The sequence below is a fragment of the Diadema antillarum genome, unplaced genomic scaffold (genome assembly GCF_040938485.1).
Source record: "Diadema antillarum isolate AM-2024a unplaced genomic scaffold, OU_Dant_1.0 seq00000620_RagTag, whole genome shotgun sequence".
In the NCBI taxonomy this organism is placed as follows: Eukaryota; Metazoa; Echinodermata; class Echinoidea; order Diadematoida; family Diadematidae; genus Diadema; species Diadema antillarum.
The window spans coordinates 500,574-527,980 of record NW_027271543.1 but is presented as its reverse complement, the minus strand read 5'-3'; the positions used below and the strand labels follow the sequence as shown (position 1 = coordinate 527,980).

Below are 27,407 nucleotides of genomic sequence, written 5' to 3'. Positions count from 1 at the left end.
TAGTTTATGAATACCGTGATGTGTAGATGATAGTTTCGCTTTCGCTCAATGAAAACAATTATGATTTGTCCAAATTTCGTGCATACCTCTTATGTCTACATTATTTTTTGCATACTGCTTAGTTTCAGCATATGTTTTACAAATTGAAAAGTCTCGTGGACAGTCAGAGCAACTCAACAGAATCAATTTGTCGTTAAGATTTTTCATTTATTGGTCTCTACTAGTCTACAGTGAAATATTGCAGTTCTGCTTGAGATTGCTGTTGCTCTTTTTCTTTGAATAAACTGGAATTGTTTCATTCTTGAAAATTAGGCAGCATGAACGTACTTCATACAGGCACAATCGAATCTATTGTTTAGGTTCTAGTGGTGAAATCAAATCAACAGTTTGGTAAATTCTTCATCCAAGTCTCACCTGAGATAAGAACGGATTCCCCCCCCCCCCAAGCTTCCATTTTTTAAGCAGTAATTTTGGCCTTTGGCAAGTTTAGATCGGCAGAGGCGTTGCTGTCATCACATCTTTCTCTCGTTAATTGTAGGCCGTACACAAAATCATAACAATTCACTAGATTTCTCGATCTGTCATGAAATCAACAAAATGATTAGAGTTACAGTAACCATGACCTTCTGGTGCTGTGTAGTTGTTGAATCATCAATTGACAAAAGATTTATTGTGGAATTGTACTTTAATCGTACCTTTCTCGTTGCTATCTCTGATTTTGTTGCTGTTTTTCTTCAAGAAATTCTTTGCAGAAACCCGAACCCGCCGATTGGTTCCTACGAAGCGTTTCGGCGGGAGGACCAAATCGGCTATAGAACACTCCATTACTGCATAGAATAATAAAAAACAAAAAACAAAAAACAAAAACAAGAGAGACAACTGACCAGTAGCCGCGGAACCGGTGGTGGGGGGGGGGGGGATGCTGGGGAGGTCCCATGACATTTGCTCCTGCTCCTTGCTCCCATGAAATATTTGCACGCTATAAGCTAACCATTGATTCTAACCTATTCCTAATCCTCACATCGAATCAAACTTAAAACCCTATCATAACCATAACTCTAACCCTAATCCTACATGTAAAAGTCCTTGGTGAAAATAAGACCGGAGCAATTGCAAGAAAGTGCTAAGCCACACCTCTTCTTTTTTTCTTTTTTTTTTTTTGAAAAATGAGATACCTGCATTTACACCATCCTGCCTATTGTGCGGTATATTCGTTCCGCGGAACTAATCGACTGGATTCGGCCAGTATATCGGTTCCCCCACTGAACCCGGAACGGATCGACTGTGACACCGGCGCCAAGTTTTCAAATGTAGGTCAGTGGTGGGGACCCACTTCCGGGTTTTATGAGCTAACAAGTAAAAAAAAAAAAAAAAAAAAAAAAAAAAAAAAAAAAAAAAAAAAAAAAAAAATCTCTTCAGCGCAAAGGCATAGGCCTTACCGAAAATTAACCTTAAAGTTTCATTAGTGGGTTAGCACTTAATTCATGCTAACATTTTTGCTTCAAAAGGAAAGCTTCCTTAAAATTAATTAGTAGTTATATTATGAAACATTGAAAATATAGATCTTCATTTGTTATGTGTGATTTTTGTCATCGAAATAGCTTACTGTAATAAGTTTATTGTCTCTAAATGATTTTCTGATCCAAGTGTGATCTGAAAACGTTCATATGGGTAAAAATGTACAGATAGCTGGATATTTGGACATGAGCCTCTTCTCTTAATGAATCTTACAGGGTAAGATCAGTAGTGGAACAAAATTTGAAATTGCCATTAAACTATTCGTAACTGTATATATTTCGAATAAAATACAATTTTGCTATGCTTTTACAACCATATTTTGGGGGATTAGGTATTGACAGTAGAAAATGAATTTTTAAAAAAAAATGTCTGTAAATCGATTCATTTACCTTTAATTTCCAAAACAATCCGCGCCTCTGTCAACGCAGCAGTGCTTCAGTGTAGTTTCTGGGTATACATGACAGAGACACAATACTTAAATGTTAGATATCCTGGAAAGGATGTTACCTTTATAATAATACATTCAAAGGTTATTTTTCAAAATAAAATATAACGCTGTCGTACGAAATTCATGTAGTTCTACATTGTGGATACTACTGCGGTTTCTCCATTTAAATCAATAAACGTTGAAAGCTATCAAAGCCAAGCGCGCCGGAACACTTCTGGTTTTTTGTTTGTTTGTTTGTTGTTGTTGTTGTTGGTTTGTTTTGTTTTTTGTTTTTTGTTTGTTGTTGTTGTTGTTGTTGTTGTTTTTTTTTTTTGGGGGGGGGCAAAATCTCGACGGGGGCACATTATATTATGTGACGATGTGAGATCCTCGGCGCGGGAGCGAAGCAAGCGAGCGGGGGGGGGGGGTGGGGGGGAGGGGTGGAAAGGGGGATACCCCCCACTGTAAGGAGCTTTTGTAAAACAGAGTACAAAAGTCGCGTTTGTAGACCATTTTAAAGCAAATTTCAAAGGAATTAAACATAGTGAAAAATAATCAGTGCGAAGGACTATGATTATTACGTACGGGAGTACATAATAATGTGATGGTGTGAGATCCTCGGCAAGGGTGTGGGAGGGGGATACCCCCCTCCCATGGTCCCATGGTAGGGACTTTTTGTAAAAACAGAGTATAAAAGTCGCGTTTATAGAGCATTTAAAAGCAAATTTCTAGGGAATTAACATATTGAAAAAATCAGTTGGAAGGACTATGATTATAACATATACGGGAGTACATAATAATGTGATGGTGTGAGATCCTCGGCGAGGGAGTGGGAGGGGGCCCTCCCAAGGTAGGGACTTTTTGTAAAAACAGAGTATAAAAGTCGCTTTTATAGAGCATTTTAAATTAAATTTCTGAGGAATTGAACATAGTAAAAGAAATAACTGCGAAGGACCATGATAATAACTTATGAAAACTTTTCAGAAAACTTTTCTATAAGTACGGGCAGAACGAGCGAGCCACTTTCACTTTGCCATTTATCTGAAATGTACTCATTAAAAGCTTAAACGTGATCGCATCGTTCGAACAATAAAAAATATTCTTATACTGCTAGAAAGCAAAAAAGAAAATGAAAAATGTAAGGTTTACTAAAGGTATGTTTCAGCGGGCACACTTGAGGACACGAGGCTACCATCTATACACTAAATTTACTCATAAATTACTATTAGTGTATATACAATTTCAGTGTATTATAATTTTCGAAAATTTTGCATTTTCAGTTATGAAATTACAACATTTAGACAAGAAATATGCCTTTATTGTTCATTTTGGTCTTTAAATAAGTGATTAATTATTTGTTACAGGGGGCACTTGAGGGGCAAAAACTCGTTTTGCCCCCCAACATTTTGTTCAATTGGGGGTGGGGGGGGGGGGTGGGGCAAGTGCCACCCCTCCCCCCCCCCCCCCCCGCTTGATCAAAGCATAATTTAAAGCATCAATTCTGATGGTAGTTGCTTGTTTAAAATCATAATTTGATTTTTAGTCAATGGCTCCATTTATTCCACTACTGAATTTACCCTTTAAACTTTATCATGCATTTTTATAAAGAAGTCTCCATGCATTTTTATAAAGAAGTCTCCATGTTGGACAGAAAAAGAAAATTACTTTGCTGTATTCTGTAACAAATGTCAGAGTTATTTTTTACATGCTTGGTTTCAAAAGATTGCTTCGAAAGGAAAGCTTCCTTGAAATCAAGTGGGAGTCAAATGAATGACGAAACACATTGAAAGTAGTCAAGGTCTCTTTTTTTTTCATGTGTTATTTTGTCGTGCATCGAAATGGCTTATTGTATCTAATGCTCCTTTTGGTTTTTTCCTCATCCAAGTGTGATCTAAAAACGTTCACATGGGTAAACATGTACAGATAGCAGTATGTTTGGACATGTATTTTTTTTTTTGGGGGGGGGGCGTTTATATCACGTCACTAAGGGTTCTTTCAATTGACAATAATTATTTCTGAGCACAAGGTGTGTCTCGGGGTTGATTGAACTACAATTCGCAAATTATCACTAATAGTTACCATTATACCAAATTAGTTTAAATATCACTGAATTCATCATTCTCCTGTAAAGAAAGAAAGAAAGAAAGAAAGACTTTAGCATTGAAATACACGGAACTGGAAAGACTACATGAAATATATCACTGCATGCTATGTTACCAGCCAAACAAGAGACCCCGCCTGAGGCTCCGGAAAATGTCTGGTCGATCTTTTGCAATTATTTAGGAACAAAAAATAAAGATTTACAATTCAGTGCAAAAGTGAGTGCGCCATATACTTTAGACGTTTCTCCTTTAATATCTCCTGTCTATTACTACCAGTGTGAATTGCTTCACATTATTTTGCTCATATTGACCCTACAACCAGTCCTGAAAATGGATGTTGCCAAATTATGACGCGGAAGGTGCACGTGTACTTAGAGGATTGTGTCGATCTCTGTTGTTAGTCTCATCTGGGCGGAAAAAGAGGGTTCACAAGCTTTCAGCCAATCAAAACGCGCCAGCGCTAAGCACACGTGGAAGCCATTTTCCCCATTATCATGAATAAAGCACGAAAAACGCACTGCTCGAGTAGCATGCCCACACTGTACCGTAAACGTAAATGCTGTGTGAACGTGTGTCCAGCATCGTAATCGTAGACTTGGCCTGGCAGCGCATTGGTTGACTAAAGAAACATCATGAAGACTGCGTACATTTCCTGCATTGTCCTGCTCTGTGGAGTGGCATGGGCTTCTGATGTCCTGGAACCCTCAGATGATGATTTTGCAGCAATTGTCAATAATAAAGAACTAATCCTCGTGGAATTCTTCGCACCATGGTGAGAATTTTTCCTCGCAAAGGAGGGTAAAAGCAGCTATGCTGTGTCCTCAGTCCCTTGCATGTGATAATATGTTGCTCGAACTGCTGTGCTCAATTCGTCCATAATTGGACGGCTGACCTGGCATTATTATTTCTGTCTTCAGCCATTCTCTTGTTTGTGTGTTTTTGTTTGTTTGTTTCATTTCCATTTAAGAAGATGGCTGGATAGCCCATATTCAGCTGCAATAGCTGGCCTTCCATGGGGTCCAGTACTCAGTAGGATGTGAGGCGGGACCACTACACCGCCACGCACCGCCGGGTTGAACACCCTGGTCCCTGTTGCTGTTCTATGCGATGAACAGGAAGCGGGATCTTTTACGTGCATGAGTTGTGACTCTTTCACACACGGGACCTCCATTTTAGACTCTAGGGGTGTTATTCTGAACATATTTTTAAGTTTCTTCCTAAGTATCTTCCTAAGTCAGGTACTTAGGAAGTGCCTAGGATTAGGAAAGACAGAATTGGTATTCTGAAATTTCTTCCTAACGTTAGGCACTTCTTAATGCAAATTAGGCCATCCTTTATTTACGCCCACGTCCTTCCTTAAGCCAATACGAAATGCTGTATCATAAGGAATCAACCAATGATAATCGCATATTATGCACTTGTCAATGTAATGACGCACCCCACTACCCCCGGACATGGGTGCGTCATGGTCATTTTTTGACTGACCACACGGGGTTTTTGACGCACCCCCACAGTCACTTTTTGACGGACCACACGGGGTTTTTGACGAACACCACAGTCACTTTTTTGACGGACAACGCGGGGTTTTTGACGAACACCTAGGTCACTTTTTTGACGGACATCCTCGGTACATTTGACGCACCCCCGTAAATACTGAAAGGATCTTTGCATACGCTTTATTCAAGCAATTTCATTTTCTTTCGGTTCGTAAACACAATTTGTCAAAGTTTCGGCAAGTTTCCCTTACCCTGGCCCTGTAAGCACCGTACCGTCATTCACCGTACATCACTCTGCTGCTACGATATTCCGAATGTTAATGTGCATGCATGCAATCCATAGTCACCTGGCCATACATATGACTTGTCTGCAGATGCGCTGTATGTGCGCGGCCATTTCTAGTCTGGTTGAATGCAACACATGGACGATGTACGTTCGATGAGGAATAACGAGCACGCTGCTCACTTGCGAATTGCACAGCGTTAGCGAGCGAGTCGCGCACCACTAACACTCGACTTGCCTGCTACTGAGCTGCAGGTACGCGCAGTACGCACCACGCAACGGTATACCAATACGGAATTCCGTATACGATCTTTGATTTTACTAGCGTTAGTACTGTGAGGTTGAAATCGTTATATCGGTAAACAGTCCGTCTGGCTTGAGATTGAGTATGCGTGATTTCATGAGTTTGTTGGAAAGAAAATGTGAGGAGAAAGGGTGGCTTTTAAATCATTTGCTTGCCAGATTCGGGCAAGCATTTTTCCCTCTTAGGCCTACTCCAAAACGCTTCCCGCTCTTTGATTTTCACTTGCCGCGGGACAGCGCTCACTGTAAATTCACTCGCGGTACGTACGTGTATCCGGTACTGGTAGCGTGCAAAAATGCGTGCAGTTTTCCACAGCCAAGTGCATACCATGACGCACCCCTCGGTTCAGAATAATGCGTGTTATTTTCCATAGCCAAGTGACGTACCATGACGCACCCCTCGGTCAAAAATTTGACGACAATGATGGGATTTTGACGCACCTCTCGGTCAAAAATTTGACGGACATAGCTGGTAAAATGACACACACCTGGGTCACAAATTTGACGGACCAAACGAGGAAATGACGCACCCATGTCCGGGGGTAGTGGGGTGAGTCATTACATTGACAAGTGCATTACTATTACGTAGGGTCAAGTACACGTGTGTGCGGCATGTCCCCTTTCTCACGCTCATTTCGTGCATGAAAAGTACATGTGCGCGCAGTGAATGACAAGCACGCCTATCACGATGTTTGCAGCTTCCTATTCTTAATGTCTGTACTTGGACAGGGGTGGAGCTTTCCTAAATATCTTCCTAAATTTCTTTCCGAAGTGCATTCTAGAATACCAACTTCTTCCTAAGTCGGAAATTTGCATACTCCCGCCCCCTTCCTAAGTTTCTTCCTAAGTTTAGGAAAAAAACTTAGGAACAGACTTGGGTAGAAACTTAGGAAGATTTTCAGAATACCACTTAGGAAAAAATCCTGACTTGGGAAGAGATTTCTTCCTAATCCTAGGAAGGATTTCAGAATACCACCCTAGAGTTCTATGTCCTAATCGAGGGGCACCCCAAGTGTTTAATATGCCTCTCAATAGAAGGGATGATATGATTTAAAGGACAAGTCCATCTTCATATACATAAGGATTGAGAAAATGCAGCAATATTAGTAGAACACATCAGTGAAAGTTTGACGAAAATCGGACAATCCATTCAAAAGTTATGAATTTTTTTAAGTGTGTAGTCGCTGCTGGATGTAAAGACTACTACAGTGTATGATGGTACATGCGTACAACGATATAAGGAAAATAAAAAGAGAATTTCACAAAACTTTCCTTTTTGAATAAAGTGCACATTTCTTCGACTGGTTACTGATGTATGTTAAGGGCAATATTATTCCCCCTGCCTTCTGAAAGTCAAGTGCTCTTTCATTATGCGAGAAAAATGGAAGTATGTTTGAATTTCTTTATTCTTTCTTTGTATCGTTGTACACATATAACATCACCAGCTATGGTAGTCTTCTCATCCAGTCGTGACTGAGCAGAAACTTCAAAAATTCATAACTTCTGAACGGATCGTCTGATCAAACTCTCACTGATGTGTTCTACAAACATTGCTGCATTCACTCAACCCAAATGTCTATGAAGGTGAACTTGTCTTTTAAATTATACACACAACTCTTATTGTCCGAAATAATTTACTGTGTAGGACCCTAGAGTAGAAGCCTGTACTGTGGTAAAATTATTACGAGGTAGATATTGTCTACCTGCACCTCAACAGGGCCTGCAGGGGCCCTAATACCGTCACCCTGCATAAAATTGCTACAAGCGCACTGAACAAAAATGTACGCCCAGGACTGTTCAGCACGCTTGAAACTTTGCAGGGTTACCACAACCAAGCAAACTGAGTTGAAAACCAAACAGTTTTTCTTGAAAATCTTAAATTTGTAGACCTTGCGGAATACATGATATAAGTATCAATATCATCACGGTCACCAGCACACGTCTTTTATATGCTTTTTCAATGGGAGCGCGGGGTGACGAGGTGCAGGCCCCTTCCTTAGCACACAACTATTCTGCATCGTTCACGTTTGACGACGATAGCTGCAAATTTCCAGTATCAATCACTGAACTTGTGGTTCCATTGGAATCTTCAGCATTTTTATGCCTCCGCCAACGAAGTGGCCGGAGGCATTATGTTTTCGGGTCGTCCGTCCGTCCGGACCTTAGTACAAGGTATCTTCATGGAGGGTATGCTTGTTCTAATAGGCAGTGATTATCTAGGGAAGTTGGGGGTCATGGTTCAAAGGTCAGGGGGGTCAAAGGTCAAGGTCAACTCCTCAAAATATCACTACTTTCCTTATATTTATGCAATGCCTGAAGGCTTTTTTTTTTTTTTACTTGATGTATACATGTATTACTCAATATATATTCTGTGGGAAGTTTCTTGCCAAAAGGTCAAAGGTCAAAAGGTCAAGTGAAAGTGCTGAATTGCACTCTTTCCTCCATATCTCAAAAGTACCGGTAACTCAAGGTATCATCATGAAACTTACATATTTATGCATGTTCAACCTAACAGTGATTCTCTTTGGAAATGTGAGGTCAAAGGTCAAAGGCCAGGTTTAGATAATGCTATTTTCCCATTTGATACTGAAATTATACTTTTTCTCAATACCTTGATAATTACTCAATGCATAAACTTAGAAAAGGGTCAAAAGTCAAGTAAAAATCATCAGTTCCCCAAATACCTGCACTCTGACATTTTAATCATTCATCCAATTGAACCTAGTTCTAGGAAAATGAACATTCAGCACATTTGTGTCAAACCTGTCATTTTAATATTTTGCCAATTGTGTGAAACTGTCATCACACATTGTCAAGACATTGTACTATAGACCTATGAGGAGAACCATGCATTATGGCGGAGGCATATCAGTCGCCGTAGCGATATATCTAGTTCCTGTATGTGAGTGGGATTTCATAGAATTTCAGTGACGTAATGTCATTTAAACATGCATAAACATTAACTATGATGAGGTGCGGGTCACTCAGCTATTAAGTAGGCCCCTAGATACATTTATTTACAATGTAGGTCAAGGAGTCATATTTATAGGGGATAGAGTCACGACACGTGTCATGATCAGTTGCTTTTGAAATTTTCTCCCACAAACTTTGTTCACATTAATATGTCATTTGATATATCAAGCCAAGGCTAGATTTAGACCTTTTCTTCTATTTCTAGTTTTTCTATGAATTTATAGACCTCAATACGCCTACATGTAGGTCTTCTCCCACCTGTTCTAGTTCTAGTGGGTGCTAGCCTCTATTCTACTACTAGATCCAGGCTCGGCACTAGATGAGATAGTGTCTATCTGCAACTGCACCAAGGTTTGACCTCCTGTGCCAAGGTTCAGCCATGAGCAAAAGCATAGACCCTCTAATAGATTTCTATATGCAGCAGGTGGTCAAATTTGGGACGGTGCCAATGTACCTGGTTTGTGGAAAGTTTTAGCGCAATGGATAACAAAAAAAAAAAATCTGTTCTCCAGACATCGAAGTTTAGTATCATAAACTCAATAGATAATCCCAACATTGTGGCAAGGCGTTGTCACTTTGTGCATTCTTTTCACTCTCTCCCTGTTTGCGGAAGAGCAAAGTCCACTGTGAAATCATGTTGACATCAATATCAGATAATTCTCGTCACCAGTGATATCTATTATATAAGAATATGTCAAAGAAGGAGAAGAACAGCACATCAGCATCATGTTGAAGCACACCTACTGATGTTGTACATCTAGGGGAAAGGAAATGATGGTCAGAAGTCAAACACAGGGTTAAGGACTTTACTTTTTAACAGATTACCCCCCCCCCCCCTTTATTTCCATAGCTTGACTTATGCCCCAAGCCTTCTCCAGAGTCAGTACTGTGTATCAGCATACAGTATTATATAATTCAACAAATGAAGCTGTCTAGATTTATCAGACACACCAGCCTTTGCCAATTCTTTGAAATTAATGAGCATTTAATGTACATAAATAACGAATCAATAAAGTGTGAAAGACATACAATTGTATAATACTCTCCAGTATTAGTCTGTCTAGAAATGATTTAAAACTAGTTTCCTGTTTCAAGCCAGAGAGCCCAAACCATTCCTGGAGAGGGGAAAAAACAAACAAACAAACAAAAAACAGAGAATCTGTATCTATCTTCTGTCAACATTTCGTGAAGGAGTTCTTGGAGATTTTTGTGCTTTGACTTGTGAAAAGTAAAACAAATGTGTATGTCTTAATCATCGTCAGGTGTGGACACTGCAAGCGTCTGGCTCCCGAGTATGAGAAAGCAGCGACTGCCTTGGCCAGTCAGGACCCTCCAATTCCATTGGCCAAGGTGAGTAAGTTTGGATGAGTTTTGTAAATACGTGCAGGAATTTTTCCCACAATTTTTTTTTTCAATGGATGAAAGCATATTGAATTGGCAGATGAGAGAAAATGTAAGTTACATGGAAATATCATTATAAAAAAAAAATGATAATAATGCCTCCAGCACCCTTCGGGCGGAGGCATAAAAAACAAACTAATGGTGTAGTAGGTACAATTTTGTAAAAGTATGTAGGAAAAAAATAAAACTTCCTATGGCAGCTTTCTGTAAGCTGTCTTTGGTACATGTATATGACCCCACTCTTTCTGCAGAATACTGTGTAGTTCTGTGTACACAAACTGATATCAATGATAATTGCGTGATTGATTGTGTCCAAATACCTTGTATATTCCCGTGCAGTGTATCATGTTAACTGCACTTGGTGACAACCGTGCTACAGTGCATATCGTGTTATGTGGAAGACATGTACATTGAGTACAGGTAACCCTGTATCATGTACACTCCCCCCCCCCCCCCCCCCCCCATAGTGGCTTGAATCTTCTCTTGCCACTGATTGACAAATTGCCCTGCGTCGACGTAAATGAGCACTGAATTAATCAGTGTTAAGCAATAATTGCCGTGATAACAGAAATCATGGGTATCCATACTCTGGCTGGATTCGAACCTGCTATGACCTGATCACCGGACAGGCATCTTATCCAATACAGTAGACCACCAAGGTAATGCTTGACAGCCAGTTAATTGGTTCTAATCCTTGTAGCATGCAGTGGGTACTGCATAATTATTCAAATTAATGATAAATGTAAAAAGGACTACAATCTCTCCTTACAGAGCTTGACATCATCATCACTGTTATCCTGTTAATGCAGTTAAAACTGTTTAAATGTTGTATCCTATCTTCATTGTTGTTATAGGTGGACTGCACTGAGAGTGGCAAGGAGACATGTGGCAAGTATGGAGTGTCTGGCTACCCAACTCTCAAGGTGTTTCGCAATGGGGATGCCTCGGACTACCAGGGACCCAGGGAAGCAGGTAAAAAGCTGGCCAAAGTCTAGTTACTCTCACTGATGTGTTGTATGTATTAAACTCTGTCCATACATGCCGCAGCAAGGTTAGATTTCTCTCATCAACCAGAAGCACCAGACTAGTAGTTACATTCTTTCTTTCTTCCCCCACCCCCACCCCCCCCCCCCCCCCCCAGTCCAGGCGGGATGGAATCGTAAAATGAATGTGCTTTTTATGCCTACAGCTTTGATGCAGCTGCCACACTTTTCTTTAGTGATTTACCTTGCTTTACTCTCACATATTCTGCCTGATTTTAAGAGGATCTACCCTTGTTCAAATAGGGATGGGGCCATTTGTTGATGTAATGATTTGAAATATAGTCAAACCTGTAAACCTGTCTATAGCGGCCACCCAAGGGAGACGGAAAAAGTGGCCGTTATAGACAGATGGCCGCTATAGACAGGTTATCCAACTTTGTGTGTATTGCCTACATGTACATGCATCATTGTTGTATACATCTATAAGTACTTACGTATTGTACATGTATGTGTGTACATATACTGTACACGTGTGTTTCATGCATTGAACAATATCGGTGTTCATGAAATAATTCTTTGTTGCACAGTAGCATGTGTACAGTCGTGAAGAAAGCCTAACACTAGTGCATTATGACTGAATGAGTGATGAATGCAATGATGGCCATCACTGAACGTTGCCCATGAATGACTGGCACGGCTACAAATCAGAAAAACACACTTAATTATCATCTTGGCTATGGCTCCATCAGGTTTGTGGCCGCTATAGACAGGTTAAAATCTACCGCGGGAAACAAAATTTGTGGTCGCTGGCCACGTTAGACGGGTGGCCACTATACACAGGGTCTTTAACAGGGCTTTTCTCTCGGGGGGGGGGGGGGGGGGGGGGAAATTTTCATTGACTGCTATAGACAGGTGGCAGCTAAGGCAGGTTTGACTGTATATCAGTAACATGGGGTCAAGGTCATATTCCAAGATCTACAGTGTACTGTTTGTGAAGTGTCTCCATTATGTGAGAATTTCATTTAATTTCATACATGGCATTTCAGACAATAAATATTTGATACCAAATGCTTGTCAGTAAAAAGCTAACGCAGGACCGCACACTTTACTACAGGTCCAACTTGTCTGTCGGACCAGTAGGTACCTAGTTTTTCCATTTCTTATTGGTCCATTCCTGAAAAAGTTACTAGTCTGACAGTAATTTTAACTGGTCCTGGACCATCAGACCAGTGCCAGTGTGCAGTGTTGGCTAAAAAGCCATAAGGTATGTTGATAAGAAGTAGACTGATTATGGACAGTTGCACATCTCACATGTGCCATACTTAATATCAAATTGTAAAAAAAAAAAAAAAAATGTTCAGAGTGCCTGGGCCTTCTGCACTCTTCCTAGCATTGTAGTGATGCTGGTCAAATTAAGTGGGGAGAAAAAAAAAATAATGTTTTAATTGTATCAACTGTTTGAGCAGTAGTTCAGAATCTTGTTGAGACATGTGTAGTCGCTAACAGCTTGTAACCTATGCTTTTAAGCTCCCCAGTGAGTCATACTTGTTACACTCTGTTTTCTACATCTCTCCAGATGGTATCATCTCTTACATGAAGAAGCAGGCTGGTCCCAAGTCCAAAGAGCTCAAATCTGTAGCAGATGTGGAGAGTTTCTTATCTGACATGGATGCTGGCATTATTGGTGTGTGATGTACACAGACTGTTTCCCCAACAAGAGTCCTTCGTTTTTGGCCTTTTCTATTTCTATGTATACATGTTTTAAACATGCAGTAGAAATATCTTGGCCAAAGGAGCTTTTAGTATCAGTTGTACCAGTAATATGAAATATTTCACAGAACAGAAATTTCCTTGTAACTATTACGAAAATGATAATTTGCAAACATTTTTTGATGATAGCAAATTATAATACAAAACCATGCTGATCTGCAAATAAATCAGCAAGGGAAGTTCACTGAAGTTGACTTAGAATTTATTATGCAAAAATTGCCATTTTTCCAGTTAATGCACACAAATTCCAATGGTGTATATAGATATTCAATGTATAATATGTAGATATTCTATAATTTCTTATTTTCTGTGTATATCTGTGTGTCACCTAACAAGTGGTTTAAAAGTGTTTTGAGACAGTCTTTGGTTTTAGAGTGCATCCCTATCATGACCTAATTCCTTTTTAGACGGAACCATTTGTCATCTCTTTCGTATTTCAGCTCACCTTTGAGTTGGCTTCAAAATGAAGGCTGAACTGTTTAAGATGCATACCTGTATTTTAAAGTTTAGAAGCTTATTTATCAAAATCAGTGACTTTAGTGTCCCAAGTACTCTTCAATTCCTGTTGGAAAGTTTTGGTGTAAAATGTAGGACAGTGCTGATGGGCTTACATTGTTATGAACATGAAAAATTTGTTCAGTGTAAATCCTATAATGTATGGTACATGTGCTGTGGTACTGTGGTTCCACGTGTGTAGTTGTAGTGATATGATATTTGTACAAACAGATTTACAGTCTTGGTTTTCCACTGTACTATTACATTTCCATAGGATTTTTCTCTGATGAAAGCAGCAGTGACATGAAGGAATACAAGAAGGCCGCTGACAGTTTGTTTGAAGACTTCCGTTTCGCCTACTGCTTTGACCCAGCTGCAGCAGAGAAATATGGAGCTGCTGAGTAAGTTTTCACACTTAAACTTGATGGGTTAAAGTCGAGGTATGGCTTTTTGATACCACAGAGGACAATCTGCTGCAGTGCTGTGGCAAACTTAGCTGTCTGTGATGAACTGGACATTGAATAATGCCTTATTAGCCTGTTGAAGACGGTTTGATTTTGCTACAACACGCATTTCCCATAGACACCTGCCCGAGTATACTCGGGACTCGTCCTCAACGGGTTAACCTGATGAAGACTAGTCCTGGGTATGCTCAGGCAGGTGTCTGTGAGAAATGCATGTTAGAGCTATATGAGTTCGTCCTCAACAAGCCAGGAAGGTTTTTGACTTGTGGACATTGTTTGATTTATGACTGTACATGTATTACAATGTTTTATCCCATGTCACTCCATAATTAGAATGACTTGATAATTTGAAAAAAGAAATAAATTCAAGCCAGCAAAATTACAAATTCATCATTAATCTGACATGATTTAACAAATTTTCTGAAATTGTAAAAGTTTCACCAAAAAAAAAGAAGAAGTAAAGATATTATTTGCATCCTCAACTGCAAATTAGATAACATGGTGAAATCTTGCCTCACAGAGCTTTCATTGGTTGGTACAAAAATGTGATGATAAGGTTTTTTGATCTGTAGCGCTGTAACTACAACGTCTTCCTAGAACGCTGTAATTTTTAAGTTTGTACAACTCTGCATAGATTTGATGCAAATCTGATTTCATTGTCACTTCATAAAAGAAAATTATGAAGTTTTGCACGGCAGACGAAAGCCATGGATAAAGCAGTGACATATCTCCTCTCTTTGCTCCTCTGTAATCCCACGTTCTGTCAATCAGCAAAGTGGTGCTCTTCCGACCAAGCCATCTCAAGAACAAATTTGAAGACAATCAGGTGGTCTATGAGGGTGCCATCAAGAAGAAGGCTATCGAGACCTTCATCAAGGACAACATGTAAGAAAGAAAAGTTTGACATGTTTGTGTGTGGTCTGTGTGAGGCATGGATTTATGATTCTGTGTGTCTCATGTTTTACATAGTATTGACCTTTGGCTGTCTATGAAATCTCTCTCTCTGTCTCTCTCTGTCTGTGTTATGTGTTTGTTGGTGTTTGTGTGTGTTTATGTGCATTTCAAATGCCTCTGCCATGAAGCAGTGTTATTAGAATCATTGTGATTTTGCGTTTACCTCTCAAATGATTTTTATATACTTTGGATCAAATTGTCCTTTCTGGACACGGTGGAAGATTTCATGTGTATCATAATGGCTAGTAAAGCCTCGTGTAATTCTCATGAGGTGCGTAGTGTAGACGATGGAACCAGTGCTTTGTATGGCAAACCATGCATAAACCTCCCTCTGATAAGATTTTGTGAATTACTGTGAAGTGTGGAGATACAACATGACACTGAAATTGAGATGAATGGCAATTGGGTATAAAACAATCACATTTATTCACGAGACAGTCTCATTCTCATCGTTCCAGTGATTTGTTTAATTTGAAAAGGTCAAACAGCCCCAGGCAGCACTCTGTTCATATTTGCAGGCCAAACAGTGGCATATTTACTTTTCACCATCTGTGTGAGTGATAGATGATCGGCATTCTAATATACTGGCTATACAGACCTATTTGGTTTCAAAGCACTGTAACTTACGTCGGCAACGACAAGGGGACTTCCAAAAGAAGAAAAAAATAATTAAATGAGTTATGCAATGAGTCAAATGCATTGCTATGTCAGTGCATAAATAATTTATTGTCAGGTTTACTGGAGCCCCCCTCCCCCCCCCCCCCCCCCCCCAAGTCGTGGCTGAAATAGGCATTACCGAACGGGTCTATTTGCTAGGAGTACATAAATGACTTTGATATTCTTTTTTTACAGACTTTCAGTTTATTTGGAAAATGTTGAAACTATTGTGTACGCCGAATATTTTGCGAGGTTTTTATTTTTTGCGTGTCAGGTGCTATTCGCGAAATTAAAGACATGCAAAGATATTGACTCTGATCGCGATATGAATACGATGTACGCGTGTACATTTCTCCGTTCAGTACAGGACTCCATGATCGGGAATTTAACCACTCGCAAAATCGTTGGGAATTCCCGATTCGCGAAAATTTAGACTAGCGAAATATATGGCGTATACAGTAATACATGTTTGTGTATATGAAAATTGCAATCATGACTAATCCAAACAGTGGACCAGAAATGAAAAAAAAAAGCACATTCTGATTACTACAAACTCATTTCAGTCATAGTAAATTTTAGCTGATTATGAAAGAATATAAAAAGTCCACTTTCACCTTTGTTCAAGCTACCAGTAATTTCTTTGCAAAGTAAGATAAGTGAGAAGATATCTTTCAGGCTGCCTCTCTTTCTTTTGATTTCGAAAATATGTGAAGTATCTTTCATGCGAGATATGATTATTTGGTTACTTTGAATATTTCTTTGATACAATTTTCCGTACAGCAATGGCCTGTGTGGTCATATGACGCCTGACAACAGTCAGTTCTTCAAGAAGCCCCTCCTCACCGCCTACTATGATGTAGACTACAAGCTCAATGTCAAAGGTTGGTGCTCAGTTCACAGCAGGTTTGATTTCATCTCGATGAGAATGCTATGTGTGTGGTATGTTTGAGAGGTTAGAATGAATTTCAGTGGAGGGATGTTAAACCCACTTTTAGTTATTGTGATTTCATTTGCACATTGTTTTGCATGAGGGTTTTTAACACATGAGCATCGTTCTCGAAAAAACATGCACATCTGAAGCTCACCGGATGGGATGGTATAAATTTTAATTGATCAAATGAGTGCAAACCTTTCATACCTCCATAATGGAAAATGCTATAAAGTATATACATGTTCATGTCAAATATTGTGAAACATGATAATAGATAAACTTTTCTAGAATAAAATTTATATATGACTGCAAATTGATTGTCAGTTATATTTTGTTATTAATGACATTGTTTTGATTTGATTTTTCCCTCGCAGGCACAAACTACTGGAGAAACAGGTAAAAATGATTTCTTCGTAAGATGTTCATCTAACACACTAGAATTTGACAAATTTCATAATTCAAAGTAATATAAAATTCAACAAATTTTATGAAATGCAGTGGGCATACATGAATATATAGGGCGTACCTGTCTTTTTGTCATATCGCGTATGGAATGAAGCAACCTGTTCTAAATGAAGACAAGCTGTGATGCGTATAAGTGTCCAGTAATGTATGTGATTCATTATGGGTGAGGTGTAATTGTGCACTGTATGATATGATAGATTTTGGATTGAATTTTGATTGAAGATTTGATGTAGGCACACTTGCTTTTGAATAGTTGAAATGGACATGTTTTGCAACACATGCAGAGAAAAAAAGGAAGAACCCTTTGTCTAGAATCTGTGAACATTTCGCTTTAATTGGCATCCCTTTTCTGAGGAAAGCATGATATGTACATATGGTATTATTTCTTTATTTTTCCAGAGTCATTAAGGTTGCCAAAGAATTTTCTGATCAGACGATGTACTTTGCCGTGGCACAAGCTGGCGACTTTTCTCGTAAACTGGATGAGTTTGGCCTGGACTTTGAGGAGGGAGCCCCCGTTGTTGCCATTGAAGGTGCAGCTGGTGAGAAGTTTGTGATGTCTGAAAAATTCAGGTGAGTTTTTTTAGATGTTTTTATTTACCTCTTCCTCTTTCTCTCTTCTCTCTCTATCAAGAGAAGAAAGTTAGGAGAGACTTCTGAAATAGTTGTAATCAGATGTGTCTTGGTCTCGTTTTATCCATTGATATATGATCAGAAAAGTAAATATGCTTTTGTCATAAAAGTGACCACTCATATAACTTGGAGGTGGTGCCTCTTGTGTTTCTACTTAAGATGCATTATTTGGTACCCTGGATTACCAAATAAGTATTTGCCATTTGGTTGAATTCTTTATTCATTTATTATTACCATAGTCTCAGCTTAATCGGGTAGTGTCGGGCAGAGCATTTCTTACCCACTAAGTGGCCAGAAAGCATATTTCATTCACGTCACAGCTACCACACACAAATATTGCACCTATCTGTACCGCTACTTTACAGCATGTTATATCACTATAGCTGCAGCTCGTCTAAAGTCACATGATAGCCTTTGGAGCAACCTCAATTACTCTTGTTATGGTTTAAAGGAAAACGACATACAAACCCAACAAAGTTTGTGTGTTTGAATACCATACCCTGTTTATGACCAACTGTAAAGGCTAATCGGCAATCCATCCTCAGGCCCTGCTTGCATGAGTGCAAACTCGCCATTCATGAATGTACAATGTATATACTTTGAACAAATCACTTTGACATAACATTGTAAATCACAAAAATTGCAGTCATTACAGTATGCCGCTGGCATGGTGGTGCAGTTATGCAGGTCCTGTTGAAGAAGAAAAGAAAATGTGAACTGATTAACTTATTTTTCTCCTCTTTGCTCTGAAGCAAGGTACATAGAAGTCTCAGTGTAGCTAGCTTTTATTCTTTTCTTCTTCTTTTTTCTTGAGAGCTGGCTAGACAAATGTTGTGATTAGTTTATCACTGTGTGTGTAATTTTGGAAGTACATGTAGTGCATTGGCACAACAATCTGTACATGGCATGCATAAATGTGTCTACTTGTAGTGATATGGCGAAGTGATCTTACACTGCACATTTAAGTTAAAATGTAAACCCACATACTATCTTCTGTTAGAGCCTCACAGTTTCTTCAGAATTTTTAATGTTTATACTCATTTCTAAAGACTTTCTATGGGAAACTGAGGGTAAATGAGGTTTGCCTGGACAATTTTTACTCCTTTAACCCGTTGAGGACGAGTCCCGAGTATACTCGGGCAAGCGTCTATGGGAAAGGCGTGTTGTAGCAAAATCAAACCGTCCTCAACGGGTTAATGGAAATACCAACCCAATCATCCGATAAATATAGCATACATCGACACCGTTTCTTCAGTTTGTATGTCAATTAAAGCCCCCTTTGCTAACATTTGCAGATGAAAAAAAACAACAGCTTTTGGCTTCATAATTGTTCTAAAATGTGAGTTAGGTATGAAAAACTGTTTCTCAATCTGGAATAAACTGTCACCATGACGGTTTATTGAGTTAATCAGTGATACGCATATCTCCTGATATAATTAGCTACTGTATTGTGAAATGTTTGTACAGTAGAGTGTTTTGTGATGCAATCGAACTATACACTTGCATCAATTGTGATAATTCCCACATTTTTTTAGTCATTGCTCCCAATGTTAAATAGTGGCTTTAAATAGAGTACACGACTTTTTTAAAGCATTACCCGATTATGCAGAGACTAGTACTGTATTGATGCATGTATTTTTTTTTTTTTTTTTTTTTTTTTTTTTTTGCTGCGCCCTGGGTCAGCAGAAAAGTAGAAGAAAGTAGTTTCAGTACTGTATGCAAGAAGATTTTGTTGTCTAAGTGATCTTAACACAGCAGTAAATGCTTGCTAGTGGTTTGAAACTTTTTTATTTTTTCTTTCTTTTTTTTAATGGGAAGGAGTAGGGAGAGGATGGATGGTGTTATTTTCTAGCTATGCCTGTATAGTGAAAAGGGAACATGTGGATAATGACTTGTGTGCTATTTTTTATCATTTGAACAGTATGGATGAACTGAGGTCATTCTTGCAGAAGTATTTCAATGGCGAGCTGGAACAGTACCTCAAGAGTGAACCTGTACCAGAAGACAATGATGGTCCTGTCAAGGTAAGATTGGGCATTATAGATCATAGATGTGACCTTTGGTGATGAAATACCCCTGAAACAATATATAATCTCTAATGGATTTTTTAGTAAAGGGCAGATTCTGAAAGAGCAGACTTTAAGCTTTAAAATGATGTATAGCTCAATTGAAATGGACTCATAACCTATCTATTGGAAAGAAAGCACACACTCTGGAAAAGTGTGAACCGAGGAAAGAGGCTCTGAAGTACAGGGTCTATTCAAACATTTAATCTTCACCAAACAGTGCTAGCTGTGCAATGAATGGGACAAAAAAAAAAAACAAACCTCTGGAGCAACAACAATGAAGAGATTATCAGGTTAGGCTGAAAATTAAACATGCTCTATCAACACATTCTGTCCATGATTAATGCCAACTTTCAAAGCAATAGCATTTTCCATTTAAAAGTTACTAAACTTGAAAGTGAAGAGTGTGCAAAGGGTTATCAAGAAATGAAAAGGGGTCTCTAAGACATACCTGATGTCACTACTCTACAAAAAAAAAGGGGGGGGGGGTTTAGAAAAACTGAAAATTTTGATATAACGAGTGAAAAACGCCAGTCCTGGCAACTTTGTTATATAACAAGAGTGCACTGTATGTAGACAGGTTTTTGCCACTCCCTTCAACATAGGCAAGCTTGGCTGTTTCTTGATTTCAATACTCCTTTAGGTAGAGAAATATTGGCATATTTTGTTCATATTTGTGCTGAAAACATGAGAGCAAAATCTGTAATCTTGTGCCTTACAGATTTACACACGTACAGTAATAGATAATTATCTAATCATTGTGATAAGCCAAGTCATGTCTTTAAAGTGTCAATATGGAAATTACTGTTGTGACCTACCTTTTGTGCAAAGTCGCATGTGTGCTTCTGAGGACTATTTGTATCTCACCTGTAATCCTTTGTGAGGGTGATGAGGCTAGGGAGAAGCAGTCTAACCCTGAGTTGCAATCACTGAAAATGAACTTAGTCAAAGGATTAGTATCTCTTTGTGGTATAATAAGTTGCAGCTTGACTGATGTTATGATGCTGTAATATTAAGATATCATGCATGTCCCTGGTACTTACTTAAGCTGTAAGTTGGAAATTGTTCACGTAAGGATCCATGCAATAACTGGATTTCTGAGTCCTATTAAAGTTTTCTTGTTATTTCGTTTGAAGTATATCTGTGCCAAAAGATTCAGAAAATGAAAGTAATTTTGCTAGAGACTGATGTCCAGGTGTATCCTTGCTCTCAGTGTGATATAAATCAGTTTAATTCATCAAATCAAAATGGGAACATAGTGCAATAATGTAAAGTGTGTTTATAATTTCTATTCATCTCCTGCCCAACCCACATTAAGTGTTTGGGGGTCTCTATTTTGTATGAGGGACTACTGTTTCTCCCAAGTTCGAATGTTTTCTGTGTGTTATATTCTTTTAAACCCTGATTAATCAACATTTCAGTACAAACAATGGGATTTTGCTGGTCTCAATTAGTTTGTTATACATTGTATTATGGAGAGTCCACTGTAAGAGTGCGTTTGACACTATGATAACCCCCAGCAGCACTGCTGTACTGTATATCTAGTAACACTCGTTCCTATAGTAGAAGATGTCCAGAAGATACATGTATAATCATTATCTTCAAGTCATTCTTTCCCTCTTTGTTTCCTCTCTCAATCTATTATCTCTCTTGATTTTTCTTTCCAATGCATAGGTTGTGGTAGCCAAAACATTTGACGAAATTGTCAGAGATGAGACGAAAGATGTTTTAATTGAGTTCTACGCTCCTTGGTGTGGGCACTGCAAGAGCCTCGAACCAAAGTACAATGAGCTAGGAGAAAAGGTAAGAAAATCTTATTTTATAGCAGGGAAAAGAAGCAGATTACTAGTACATGCAAACCATACTATCATGTATACATGTACAGGGGAATTCTGTTAATAATGAGGTCATCAGGTCTAGCCTTTTTACCTTGTTATTTCCAGACCCTCTTTGTATCTGTACACTTGGAACACACCCACAAAACTGCCGTGTATAAACATGTCCTGCTTGTTGGAAATTACCTCTCTATTACAGGATTCCCAAGTATTGAGGTTTAAAACGAGAATTATCTCAATTTTCTTGTTCCAGTGATAAAGAGTATAAAGGGAATTACACATGCAGACACCAGAAAAAACATACTGTGTTCACATAGATCAAGTGAAACAAAATTTGTAGTTTGACTCATCCAGTGATATTCTTGTGTTATGGAAACAGACTTGCTTGCAATTGATCCCATATTTGACCCTTTATGTGCACAGACATTTGGCTGAACTTGCCAAGCTTTTTCCATCAGCATTTTAGAAATCTATCCAAATTTGACTCGGTTGTAAAGTTAGCAAGCCCACTCAGGTGTAGCAATGTGCCTCAGTCCAACAGGAAGGCGATAGTGACACGATATGGATTATGGGAGTTATGTAGATTCGGTAATCTCCGTTCATTGACTACTTGTATTAGTTTCCACACATCTGTGCTAATCAGCAAAGAAAACACTCCAGTGTGCATGCCTGTCGGTAAATGAAGCACAGTAAGGGTTGACTCTGTGATTATAATACAGTCGAATTTTTTTTTTTCTTTGCATAACCCGTTCCATACTAAATTCTGAAATATCCATAGAAGTGTGCAGGCCACCAGGTTCCCGTACAGAATGGGATAAGTGCATGCAAATGAATAAGGACTTTCCCTCTCTGGCTTTGAGTAAGGTAATTTTCAGCTCATGTTGAGTTTACTGCACAAGTTGTTTTTTTTCTTTCTTTCTTCTTCTTAATTCTATACAGATATGAGTTTGTTTGACTATACAAAATGTGTTGATGCTTTTACATTCCTTACACAGCTTCAAGGAGATGAGAACATAGTCATCGCTAAGATGGATGCCACAGCCAATGATGTGCCATCACCTTTTGACGTCAGGGGGTAAGTCCAATCTGGGGATATTGACAAAGTGGCTTTTATGCCTCCATCATGTTATCATGTTTTCCATCCATAATCAATTTTATGGATGGTGTAGCTTTAAAACTGTTTGACCTATCCAAGTGAAATGTGGGAAATGTGTGTATGAATAGACAAAGTTGTACCTATCAACTTGTAGGCACACACACTAAAGGTCAAATGTCAATGGTCAAGGGGAAATGCTAAGACTTAACTTTTCTTTCCATATCTGGAAAATGGCTAAAGGTATTTTCATGAAACTTTGTTCATATACATATATTGCCTGACAATGATTCTCTTGGGAAGTTTTTGGTCATGAGGTCAAGGGTCAAAGATCAGGTTAAAATGCTAAAGATACATAATTTAATGCTGAAATTTCACTGTTTTCTCCATACCTTGAATCTGTCTCAATGGTATACACTTGAGTAATTTGGTACACATTACCACGCAGTAATTTTATAGGAAAAGATTTGGGCCAGGGGCTCATTGATTTGAAGCCCGTAATAAATGAAGTCCAACATTGACTACATATGAAGCTGTTGTATTATGTGTAGACGTTCTTGTATTTGACTTGATGATTTCCCGAATTAATAAAGCATGTGAATGTATTCAACATGCAAAGCTGTCATTTCACTGGATAATATTGACCCTTTGGTGTGTTTTCTTGTTTGTTTGTTTGTTTGTTTGTTTTCCAGATTCCCAACTCTATACTGGGCTCCTAAAAACAACAAGTCCAAACCCAAGAAATACGAAGGAGGCCGCGAGGTTGACGACTTTGTGAAGTTCATCAAGAAGGAAGCAACCTCTAAACCAGTCAATCTTAGTGGAGAGAAAGGGAAAACAGAACTTTAATATATCATAGCATGAAGAGTATCACGCAGTTGTCATTTTTTTTTTCTCTCTCTCTGTTTATGATAGTGTTTGGGGAAAGTGGGGCTCCTAGGTAATGTGCATATTATGTAGGTAAAGTTTCACTGTAGTTCCACAAAAGAAATTTCACCTTCCAACTGCAACTACAGTATAAGAAACGTGATAACACTGTTCAGTGATCTATTAAGTAAGTTTGATGAAGCATTTTTGAGAGTTGATGCATCTTGATGCTCCTACATATTAATTCTGACAGGCCAAGGACTTGTGTTCAGGGCTTCTCTTTTTAAAAAAACTTAAGTATTATGATTTTATTTTTTTAGTTGCGCAGAGTTGCATGAGATTTTCATGGGGGTGATAAGATTTTCCTCCACATTCTAGCTGAAAATGTTTAGAATAAGAGGGAAGCCAGTAGACATGGCTATCTCCGTATCTGAAGAAGAACATTTACTGTTTTAGAGGTTTCATTTACTTTTCTAGACAGCGTTGCTTTACAGCTGATTTAAAAGGAAAAGTAGAATCATCTGGATTCGCACATGCCAGGGTGGTGGTGGCAGCAAGCTGCATTTATACCTACGTGTGCCATTCTGCATCGAATGAAAGTTAGCATGGCAAATCCAATTTCATGACCAAACAGACAGGTCATCTGTATGTCTCCCTATTTATGGGTCATGCTTGGTAATGACTCCATAGAGGATTTCAGAGTACAATTACTCGCCAAGTGTTTCTTGTAATCAATGCTGTTGATCCCTTTCTGTACCAGGGACTTTGGACAGTATGTACAATGCTGTGGGGTTTTCTGTGCTAATTGTCACTCAAAGCACACAAAGGGTTCAGAGGAAAGCGATGAATCGGTGAATGCATTGATGTGTGTATGCAGTCATGTGTGAATGCATTGCTGTGTGTATGCATTCATGTGTGAATGCATTGCTGTGTGACTGCATTCATGTGTATGCATTCATGTGTGACTGCATTCATGTGTGTGTGCACCCATGCGTGCAGGCAATGATGTGTGTATGCTTTGGTGTGTGTAGGCAGTGATGTGTTCCTAAGTGATGACGAAGTGCTGTCAATCACTGATGTGTTTAACGTACATCCTCCCTCGTAACTGACACATCAGTCTGTCGGATCTACCAGCAGAGCTTATCCAACTATAAAGCATTGAAATGATTAGTTCTGCTCCAGATAACGGTGTCAAGAAATCTCCAATATTACAGACATCGGACAACTTCACTGCGTGATCATTAGAAATATGTGATGTCAAGGTAGAATAGATATTGCTTCAGGAACTGGCTATTTAAATACAGGACAAATATATATCCACAATGTAAGATAAAGTTGATATTGATATTTTTTTCCCCCTCCCAGGTCGCTGACCTATAAAAATGTGTTGTCAGCCATTACCGTATCTATTACTGTAAGTTGTCTTTTCCTTGTTGGAAAGATTACACAAACATAAAATCTGATAGGAACAATTAAAACCATTGCTTTGATATCGGTCTTTCTCCTCTTTCTTGGAATGCAAATATTTGTGATGGTTTCTTTGTAATGTTGCTTTTCAAAAAAAAATAAAGTGTAAAACTGAATTGTTCATACAATATACATGTATATCACAATCAATACACATACAATGTATATGTCTCTCTGAAGCGTATAACTTAAGTAGTTCTTTCCTTTTTTTCAAATTCTATGAGGGATACCAGTAATGTTAGATTTGTTGCGAGAGTTCCTTTTGAGAAAAGTGAATATTTCCATTTTAAGTGTGATTGAAACTACTGTACCTGTATTTATTTACCACTTTTTTGTTACGATGAAGTGTATTAAATGTAGATGTGTAAAGGCCTTGAAAAGTGACTCAAAACTCCATATTGGAATGATTTTATGTGCTAAAAAGCAATACGTCATGACGGACTGAAAAAGAGGCATTTTGGATTATGTCACTTAATTTGCAAATTCTTTGTACTGTGTGTGTAATTGTGTCAACACACTGTATGTTTAAGCGCATTTGATACATGTAATGATTATATGTATGTGATCTGGCTGTGTTGGTTGACTGAATCAAATTAAAATCTCTAAAATGCCACACCTCACTTTGAGACTTGGTGTACCTGTTATGTAGATCTCCAGGTTTTTGGATTCACAACTCATGCAAGGCTGACTGTTTAAAAAAAAGAAAAGAATGGTGTGTGTATGTGTGTGTGCGTGTGTGTGTGTGGGGGGGGGGGCTGTCTCCTCCACTGGTGTGACACAGTGTTCATGATGCTGCATCTTTATTCTCAAACACACGACTACATGTACACCTGAGTGATTTAACCCTATCTAGGCCGGGCTATTTAGGTAGATGATAGAGCCGGGGGGGGGGGGGGGGGGGGGTTGCTCCCAGCCCCCCCCCCCCCCCCCCCCCCCCCTCCAGATCTCGGCCGTCGACCGCGCGGTCGCGACAAAAATTGGCATACACATTGCCTATGATGTAATGTATAGTACCATGAAGTTAATTTTTTCAAAAATTATCATTTACACGAAATTATGCTAATTTATGCATAATGATGCATGAAATCAGACAATTTGGTATAAATCACTAAATAAAGCTCAAAACAGGCACATTTTTTGTGTAAATATTTTTTTTAGTGTCCTTAGCAAATGTAAGAGAAAAATTGCGCAATCAGAAAAAATTTCCTGAGTATTTTATTGTTTTTGGAATTTCTTATGTATTTCTCTGTTTTTTCGACTTTATGTTTTTCATTGTTTTTTCGATAAAATTTTCCGCGACATTGTTCCGAACAAGAAAAGATGTTATTAATTGATTTTAATCAATAAAACCCCAAAATAATCAAGCTTTTAGGAAATTTGCCTGTAAACACAGTTTGCATTGAAATTGTACACGAATTCACGTTTTTGAGCAATTTTTGGTGTGACATGCACGTGCATATTTATGCACAACTTTGGAACCGCAAATTTGGTGTCAAAAGATGCGGGAGACTCGAAAGAAAAAAGTCATGAAACGTCGCTGCGATAGCTTCTCGCGATAGCGATACATTGCGCGAAACGTCGAGGGGGACTCGGAGGGCCCCCCTGCCTAGTTAGGGTTAATTATCATTTTCTCTGCCTTTCCTGACATGATTATGCTACTTTACTGTAGGGGCACAGAGAAAACGGTAGTCGAGTGTTGTTCTGTGCAAAGTGAAAATGCAATGATATCAAGTTTCCATCACATTGTTCACTCATTTCTACCCGTACCCAATGTTTTTGTTGTTGTTTTTAAACAAAATCTTGTAAATGCACAGCTTGTGCATTATAGATTGTACAATGTATGTGAATATTGAACCTTCCGTTGTTACGGTTTTTCCCTTTGATACCAAGTCGCCTAGGTCGACATGCTCCCAGCAAGAGGAATCCTTTGTCTCGCGTCAGTCGACAGATACATTTCTCTGATAAAAACGAAAGACCCGACAACAAGCATACACACATACTCGTCATAATAAACATATGCATGCATACTGGCAAAAATACAAAGTTGTGCTTCAGTTGAGATTGGACTTCGGCCGCGAACAAAGCGACATGATAGGCCTTACGTTGCAGTTTGGGACCACACTGAAAGTTATTCATGATCTTGTCAACTACAGTGTACATGACTATGTTAATGAGTGTGCGATGCTCCCTGTCGTGTGCTACGTATACAATAATAAGTCAGATC

The 27,407-nt window shown here is 38.8% G+C and overlaps 1 protein-coding gene across 1 annotated transcript; it reads left to right on the top strand.

The window, feature by feature from the left end:
• Positions 1 to 4,614: 4,614 nt before the first annotated feature.
• On the top strand, positions 4,615 to 25,803 carry LOC139736037 (protein disulfide-isomerase A3-like). The gene is made up of 13 exons (XM_071646781.1): positions 4,615 to 4,819; positions 10,365 to 10,452; positions 11,358 to 11,475; positions 13,063 to 13,170; positions 14,026 to 14,152; positions 14,987 to 15,100; positions 16,607 to 16,707; positions 17,132 to 17,153; positions 17,622 to 17,795; positions 19,777 to 19,879; positions 21,596 to 21,724; positions 22,752 to 22,831; positions 23,542 to 25,803. Exons 1-13 carry the CDS (start codon positions 4,680 to 4,682, stop codon positions 23,696 to 23,698), a joined length of 1,461 nt encoding a protein of 486 aa, XP_071502882.1. The 5' UTR covers positions 4,615 to 4,679; the 3' UTR covers positions 23,699 to 25,803.
• The last annotated feature ends 1,604 nt before the right edge of the window (positions 25,804 to 27,407 follow it).